Source organism: Panthera uncia, unplaced genomic scaffold (genome assembly GCF_023721935.1).
Source record: "Panthera uncia isolate 11264 unplaced genomic scaffold, Puncia_PCG_1.0 HiC_scaffold_1423, whole genome shotgun sequence".
NCBI classification, from domain to species: Eukaryota; Metazoa; Chordata; class Mammalia; order Carnivora; family Felidae; genus Panthera; species Panthera uncia.
The window spans coordinates 33,505-41,028 of NW_026058056.1; the positions used below are offsets into that span (position 1 = coordinate 33,505).

Genomic DNA, 7,524 nt, shown 5'->3' on the forward strand with positions numbered 1-7,524 from the left:
AGAGTCTCTGGCACCATGTCAGACCTCAGAGTTTGCAAATAAAGGTTGAAGAGGAGGTGCCAAGTCTGTGGTCTCCTTTGGGGCAGGGGCAGGCCCCCGTCCCCATGGCATGGTTGGGGGTTCCCCCGCACCCCGCTTGGAAACGGTCTTCTCCTGGAGGACCTTGTGGCCCACAAGGGAAAAGGGGCAGCTGGGGCCCGGGGCCCCCAGTCTGGTGGGGGCAGGAGTGAAGTGGGGGGTTCCCAGGGCGGCGCGCTGCATTCCTAACTCCTCCTAAGTTTCCCTCGTCCTGTTGGGGTGTTTCTCTTTGACGCTGATAATGAAGAGAAGCACGAGTCCCAAATGAGCATGCGTGCGGCTGTTCCCCGCCCCGCAGGTAGGTCTATGAAGTTATAACAATCGTGCTGCTTCTCTACTCCCCGAGAGTCGTGAGGAGGCCGAGGGAATTATGGGCTGGAGGCATGTTGCTTTCACTGGCCCCCAAGCTGGATTTTCCCGTTCTGGACGTTTCACACACGTGGACTCACACCCGGTGTGGCCTCTCGTGTCTGGTTCCCTCCCTGAGTTTTGTGTGTTCGGCCCTGCAGACGGCGGGTGTCCTCGCTCCTGCTCGCGGCTGAGTGGGCGGACAGTGTGTCGATCCATTCATCCATCCATGCACAGTCGGGCTGTTTCTACATCCCGTGAATTGTGAATCCTGCTGCTGTGAGCACGTGTGCGGCTCTGAGCACCTGCCAGGGCCGGGCCGTGCGTCCAGGGGTGCTTGGCCTCCTTCTTGCAGTTTTGGTGGCCTCATCTGTGCAACAGCACCAAGCCTGGCACTTGCTTCACCCAACGTAAGATCGAGAGAGGTCGTCTTCCCACTGGCACACAGCAAGCACCCAAAGTGTGCCCGCCGGGGGCAGACACTTCGGGAAACCAGTTCTGTAAACCATTCATCAGAGTTACCGTATGACCCAGCAGTTCCGCTTCTAGGCATGTCCCCAAGAGAAACGACATATATCTGCACAAAACCGTTACAGGGATATTCTCAGCAGGAGGAATCACGACAACCGAAGATGGAAACAACCGAGATGCCCATCAAGGGACGGACGGTCAATGTGCCCATCGCGCACGCGCACGTCACTCAGGTGTGTCCACGCACGCGCTCGTCCACAGATAAACGTGTCCGCCGTGCACGCGCACGTCCCACGGCCGGCAACAGGAGCGAGGCGCCCACGCCCGCCGCCCCGCGCGGAGGGACCCTGAACACACGACGCCGAGGGAGGGAACCAGACACGAGAGGCCACACGGGGTGTGAGTCCGAGTGTGTGAAACGTCCAGAACAGGCTCATCCGCGGACACAGGGGGGGACTCGTGGGGGCTGGGGAGGGGGGGAGGTGATAACTAATGGGGATGTCTTTTGGGTGATGGAATGTTCTGGAATTAGACTATGGTGGTGGTTGTACATCTCTCTCAAAACCATTGAATTGCACACTTTAAACAGGTGGACTGTGTAATGTGTAGATAACATCCAGTAAAGCTGTTAAAAGGCACAAAACCAGCCCTGGTCTCTGAGCCTGTCTTCCCGCCCTAGCTGTCAGGGGAGGAACCAGGCAGGGCAGAGGTGGGAGGTGCTACGCACCTGAGGGGCAACTGTGATGGAATCTAGCAGGCTGAGCTCCGTCCGGCGTCTCTGGCCACCTCCGGGGGAATTGGCGCGGCCAGGCCAGCCCCCTCGAGAGGGCAGTTAACTTTGATCCCACGACAGCCACGTGGGTTGGGCGCCCTGCCCACTTTGGGCAGAAAACCGGGACTTGGGTGCTTTGTTACGCAGCGAGGGGAGCCGGGACAGGACCCCCTGCCCACCCCATGCTCTTCCAGGCCTGGCGCGCCGGGGAGGTTGAGGTCACGTACTTCCCAGGTCCAGTCAGACCATTGAGGACCTTTAGAGGCGCGGCGCCTTTAAGAGGGGGTGTGGCCTTCTGACGAGCGGCGGGCAGGTGCGGGAGGAGGCGCGAAGGACGCGTCACGTGCCTGCTGGGCGGGACCGTGCTGCGACCGGAAGCGGAAGTGGGTTGTCGGCGGTGCTGGCGGCTCAGTGCGCGCGCCTGGGTCAGGCGGTAGTGCTTTCGGGGCATTCACGGGGAAACTGAGGCGGGGATGGAGTCGGATGCGGAAACCCCTGGCCCCAAGTTGTCGGTCGTTGGGAGGGCCAGGGGCGAAGCGAGCCCAGCGGGGCGGGGCAGGGTGGGCCTCCCCGGGCACGGGGCTCCGGTGGGTGTGTAGGAGTTCACTGGACGGAGGAAGGGCCCAGGGAAACGCCGAGAGGTAGACGCCCCCGTCAACTGCCTTTTCTCTCGCCTCCAGGGATGGGTTCCAAGGCCAAGAAGCGGGTGGTACTGCCCACTCGCCCAGCGCCCCCCACGGTGGAGCAGATCCTGGAGGACGTGCGGGGTGCGCCCTCCGAGGACCCCGTTTTCACCGCCCTGGCCCTGGAAGGTAGGGGGAGCCCGGGCACGAGCGGAGGGGGGGGGGGGGCGACCCTGAGACCCCAGCGGCAAGGGGCGGGGAGAAGCGCCGTGCAGCCGAGGACTTAGGAGCTTCGCTTTCAGCGCGGTCCTTACCCTTTCTGAGCTTCCGCCGCACGTCTGTAAAGTGGGGCGCAGCTGCAGAGGGGCGTCTGGAACGGGGGTTCCGCAGTCGGGTCCGCCGCCACATCCCGGTTGTCGCCTGTTCTGGTAAAAAGCCAGGGAGCTAGAAATGGATTTTTGGCTCAGCCCGCGGAGCGCGGACTCTGGACCTCAGGGTTGTGGGTTCCTGCCCCACGCCGGGTGTGGGGATTATTTAAAAGTAAAATCCTAAAATTAAAAACACGAACAAACGGGTTTTTCAGTGGCGGTGGGGGAGAATACTCGGTGAGAAGGGGAATGGCTTGAAGTTGGGATTTCAGTGGCCGTGTCGTCGTCCTGGCACAGAGCCCGCTCGCTTAGCTGTGGCCCTGATGAGGTTCGTTTGCTCACTCCTTCAACCTTCCCGAAGAAGGTGCCGGCCTCGTGCCAGGTGCTGCTCTGGGCACTGGGGTCAGGAGGTGAGCAAAGTCGAGGCCAGTGCCCGCCCTTGGGCTGGTCTAGTGGGGAGAGAATTCACCGTTAAGTCTTGTGAAGCCATAGATGGTGAGAAACGTTTTGGGATTTTTTTTTTTTTTTAAGTTTATTTACTTATTTTGAGAGAGGGAGGGAGGAAGAGAGAGGGTTTTAAGCAGGTGCCGTGCTCAGTGCGGAGCCTGACGCGGGGCTGGAACTCTGGAACTGTGAGATCATGACCTGAGCTGAAATCAAGAGTTGGACGCTTGACCAACAGAGTCATCCACCCGCCCCTGCTTTGGGAATTAAAAAAAAAAAAAATTAGGAAGTAGTAACAATTGGGTTCTTTGCTCCGTGTGGCCATGCTTCACGTGCTCGAGAACCACTCCTGGCTGGCGGCTGGTTCTGTATTGGACAGCTCACCTGCAGGCCTTTCCACCATCCAGAATGTTCTGGCAGGTGGGGCACAGCTGGTGTTTATCCCCGTCCTGCAGCTGCTTCTTGGAAGGCTGCTTGAGCCCAGGGCCCCCAGCATCCTGACGGTGGGGAGACTGAGGCACGGGCTGCGTTTGGGCTCACTGAAGGGAGAGGGGCTCCCCCTGCTGGCGGGGCTCCTGTCTGAGGCAGGTGGGGAGCATCTGACATGTCTCTAGGGGACCTGAGCCCTGTGGAGTCTCTGCTGTGGCCGGGCGTGGGCTGTTTTAGGAAGCGGGGCCACTGGGAAACGCGTGTCCCAATTCTCCTCCTCCCAACCCCGAGGTCTCGAGAACAGGGAAGAGGTTGCAGGACGAGAGTGGGGCGGGAGCCAGCCTGCTCTGTGGCTCCATTGTGGCCCCCGCCCCCTCTGCGGGAGGACATGGAGGCCGATCCCCGGGCAGGGCCTCAGGACAGGGCTGTCCCGCCCCTTCTGTGATCCGTGCCCCCAGCCGGATCCTCTCCCTGTCGCTCCCTGACCGGGGTGCTGTGTGCTGTCCCCAGACTCCCCAGGCCTCTCCGGGAGGGCGGAGGACGCGGAGGCCCAGCGGCAGCAGCTTTACCAGCAGAGCCGCGCCTACGTAGCCATGAATCAGCGTCTGCAGCAGGCGGGCGATGGGCTGAAGCAGAAGCGTGAGGACCTGTGGCTGGCTGGCGAGGGGCTGGAGCGGGAAGTCCGGCTGCTGAAGCAGGGGGCGCCCCCAGGGGCCGTGGCCGCCTCCTTGGGCTGACTGGCCCGCCAGCTCGCCTTAGCGCGCACCCCGGCAGGGCGCCCCGCGGCTCCCCGGAACCTTTGGTCCCCCCCGAGACACCTGACCCGGCACACCTCAGACGCGGGCCCCTGGGTCGCATGGCCTGGGCTCGCCCCGGGGCCCGGAGACCCCGGGGCCCACAGCCTGCGTGGGGGGTGACAGACACAGCTGCCTCGCCGGGCGCGGGCCCCTTTCGAGGGGCGGGTCTGGGGCGGTGTGGGTGCCGCTCGCCCCGGCCGTGGAGCCCAGACCGGACTTCGTGCGGGGTCCCCAGCACTCGAGGGCCGGTCCGTCCAACCTCTCCTTGCCTCTGGCGACCCTGCTTCCCCGCGTCATCGCAAGGGAGATGGTGGAACCCCGGCTGCTTTCTGTCTCCGCCCATCTCTGCGTGAACTGCGGGGGGGGCAGGATTCCGGCAGAGCCCCCCGTTCCCTCCAGACAGTGGCCGGCTGCTGGAAGAGCACTTGCCCAGCAGGGCCCGGACCGGAGACGGGGCCTCTGGTGGTGCCCCTACTGAGCGCCCCGATCCGAGGCCTGGGCGCTCCTGCGGGGCGGGTTACCCGTCGGGGTGCGGGACCCACCTGAGACCCACCCCATCACGGGGGTGCCTGGCCTGGGCTCCCGGGAGGGGACAAGCTGGCCAGTCTCCCACCCGAGCCCTCGCTGGCTGCCTTCATCCTGGAAGGCTTCGTCTATGGGCAGGTGTATGGAACAGGAGCGGATCTTGAAAAGGGCTTTTCGCTCCAAAAGAGCAACTTTCAGAAAACTGGAGCAGAGGTGGCTGGCTGCAAGAGGCGTCCCAGAAGCCAGGCTGCTCGTGGCTGCCCCTGTCCGGGGCTCCGTGGGAGCTCCGAAGTGCCACAGCAGGACCCTGACACGGGGGACCCCGAGCATCCCCGGAGGTGTTTCTCTTCCCTTGAAGAAGGGGAGCCTGCTTAAGCCTGAGAGGCCCCAAAACCAAGACCCAGAAAAGGGGGCCTTGGGGACGCTTGACCATCGCACGCCCGCCCCGCTGCTCACGGCACGCCCTTGGTGAGAAGTTCTTCCGCTTTCCCTGCCTGGCCCTGGTCTCCAGCGCTTCCTGACTCCGGGGTGCCGTCCACTCGGAGTCCCCTGGGGTCAGGCAGGGGCACACCCGCTGGCCTCCCGGTGCTGTCGACCTGGGACCCCGGGCCCACACTCAGGCTCTGCGTCCAGGGACCTGCCCAAAGAGGCATCTGCTTGCTCCCGGCAGAAGCCAGGCTGGGCCGTCACCAGGACCCCAGAAGGGGTGGGCAGGACAGAAGGCCCCGGAGTCCCCTCCTGGCCCCCGACCCCTTCCTCACCCACTTGGAAACGCAGCCACAAGCAGCAGAGCGCGATTCAACAGCTGTTTATTAAAGGTGCATGTGAGACGCCTGGTTCCGTGGCTTCCTCCCGCCAGACGCCGGCTGCGTGGTCAGTGGGGGTGGATGGGCTGTATTTACACGTGGCCTGTGGTGCTGCAGAGACCCGGGACGGAGACACGAAGGGATGAGCCGGGACAACCACGCTCGGGCTGTGGGGTGCCATGGCCGCCAACCGGGAGGCCGGCGGGGGCGGCAGGGGTGAGGTAATGCTGCGCCAGCGGGTGCGTCCGGCCGGCCCTGGGCCCGAAGTCCCAGGCCTGGGGTCACAGTCGTCCCCCTCGGGCTCACCCCAGGAGTGCCCCAGAGGCGGATGGGTCCTTGGCGTGTCCCCTTGGCGGGTGGCCGGGTTGGTCCTTTGGGTCCTGAGACCTCAGGTCTTCAGCCCCCCACTCGGGTTGATTGTCCGCTGACCACCGACCGCCGCCTCCAGAAATCTGTGCCGCCAGGGCCCCTGCGGCCCACCCAGGCTGGATGATGAGGTGTGGCTGTGCCCCCAGTGCAGGGGGTTGGAAAAGGCAAAAGTGGCTGCCGGGCACGGATGGGGGGGGAGCGCCTGTGTGCTGGCCCGCGTGGGGCTGCCTTCCGGCCCCGCCCGTGGAGAGGCAGGCAGGGGGGCGGCAGCGAGGTCTCTCCCCCAGTCTTGGTGGTCTCTCCACTCGCCCAAGAGGTAGCTCTGGGAGTTCTCCCCACGGCCCACGTGGGGAGACTGAGGCACAGAGCGGCGAAAGCAGTGCCCAGGGTCTCACAGTGCATGGGTGCTCGAAGCCCCGGGCCCTGTGGCTGGACGAGCCGCTGGCGGGCCTGCTGCCGCCTCTCCCCTCCCGCCAGGCCACTTCGGGGAAGCCTGGCCCGCGGGGACTGGAAGCACAGACAGTATTTGGCAGTCCCCAAATCCACAAAGGAGCCGGGCGACCCCCAGTCCGGGCCCTGCGGGTCTCTGACACACGCCTGTGTGGCCCGAGGGGCGGCCGAGGCCTTACGCGGGCTCACGCCATTCCTGCCTGCCGGACGCTCAGGTTGGGCCCGGCTCGCGTCCCACGGGATGGGGCATCTGGGGTGCGATGCAGCGGGGTGCGTGTGGCATCGGGGTCAGCATGGCTCCCAGGGGCTCCCCGAGCCGAGGGTGGCAGGGACTTGCGGCAGCCAGGCTGTCTCCCCTGACGGCATCTGCCCCGGCGGGGGTGGCGCTCCGGCGGGGCGGCTGTCTCAGCAGATCCGCTCGCCAGGATCAGCTTCTCCCCGGGGCCCCCGCGCCGCAGGAAAGAGGTCGCCGGCTCTCCCTGCGAGGAGGCGTTCTCGGGGCTGAGGCTGAACTCGCGCACACCCGGGGGCCCTGAGCTGCACGTGAGAGGGGAGAAGTGAGGCCTCGGGGCTCGCCGTCTCCCATCCGTCCCCCCCGCCCCCGACCCGGGGCCGGCAGCTCCCGCAGCTGTGCCGCCCCTGGCGCGAGGCCCGTGGGGCCCAGCGCTTCGTGCGTGGCGAAGGAGAATGGAATAGAGAAGCGCGGCGGCGGTGGCCTTCGGGGGCGTCCCTCCACACGCTTCCTCCCGCCCGTGGCGGTCGCGCGCCCCCGCCCCAGCCGGGCTGTCCGACCACACCGTTGACCGTCCCCATCATCCGGGCACCAGTCTCTCCCTGCAGTTCCGGGCCGCGCGGCGGCGGGGCGCTCCCGGCTCGCTAGACGGCGCTGTCTGGGGCTCAGCCGCGCCCGCCCCCACACCCCCAGCTGGGGCTGAGGCGGCAAGCGAACCGGCAAAGCCATCATTAACCAATTACGGGGCCTCCAACGTTACAGGCTTCGTCCCGGCGCAGGCGGTCGGGCGCCCGCTCGAGGGGGCCACCCTC

At 65.5% G+C, this 7,524-nt stretch overlaps 1 protein-coding gene across 4 annotated transcripts; it reads left to right on the forward strand.

Annotated features, from left to right (window-relative positions):
* Window positions 1-159: 159 nt before the first annotated feature.
* LOC125917045 (UPF0449 protein C19orf25 homolog) lies at window positions 160-5,550 on the forward strand. 4 transcript variants are annotated; one of them, XM_049623297.1, is made up of 3 exons: window positions 160-1,296; window positions 2,350-2,481; window positions 4,044-5,550. In XM_049623297.1, exons 1-3 carry the CDS (start codon window positions 978-980, stop codon window positions 4,268-4,270), a joined length of 678 nt encoding a protein of 225 aa, XP_049479254.1. In that variant the 5' UTR covers window positions 160-977; the 3' UTR covers window positions 4,271-5,550. The 4 variants fall into 4 exon arrangements, with proteins under 4 accessions (XP_049479254.1, XP_049479256.1, XP_049479255.1 ...); XM_049623299.1 differs by lacking the exon at window positions 160-1,296 and adding an exon at window positions 1,847-2,102; XM_049623298.1 differs by lacking the exon at window positions 160-1,296 and adding an exon at window positions 1,851-2,094.
* Window positions 5,551-7,524: the final 1,974 nt, after the last annotated feature.

Coding starts and splice junctions, on each gene's coding strand:
- LOC125917045 (XM_049623297.1), top strand. CDS start 978: ATGTCCCCAAGAGAAACGACATATATCTGCACAAAACCGTTACAGGGA. Junction 1,297..2,349: donor CACGAGAGGCCACACGGGGT/GTGAGTCCGAGT, acceptor TCTCGCCTCCAG/GGATGGGTTCCAAGGCCAAG. Junction 2,482..4,043: donor CACCGCCCTGGCCCTGGAAG/GTAGGGGGAGCC, acceptor TGCTGTCCCCAG/ACTCCCCAGGCCTCTCCGGG.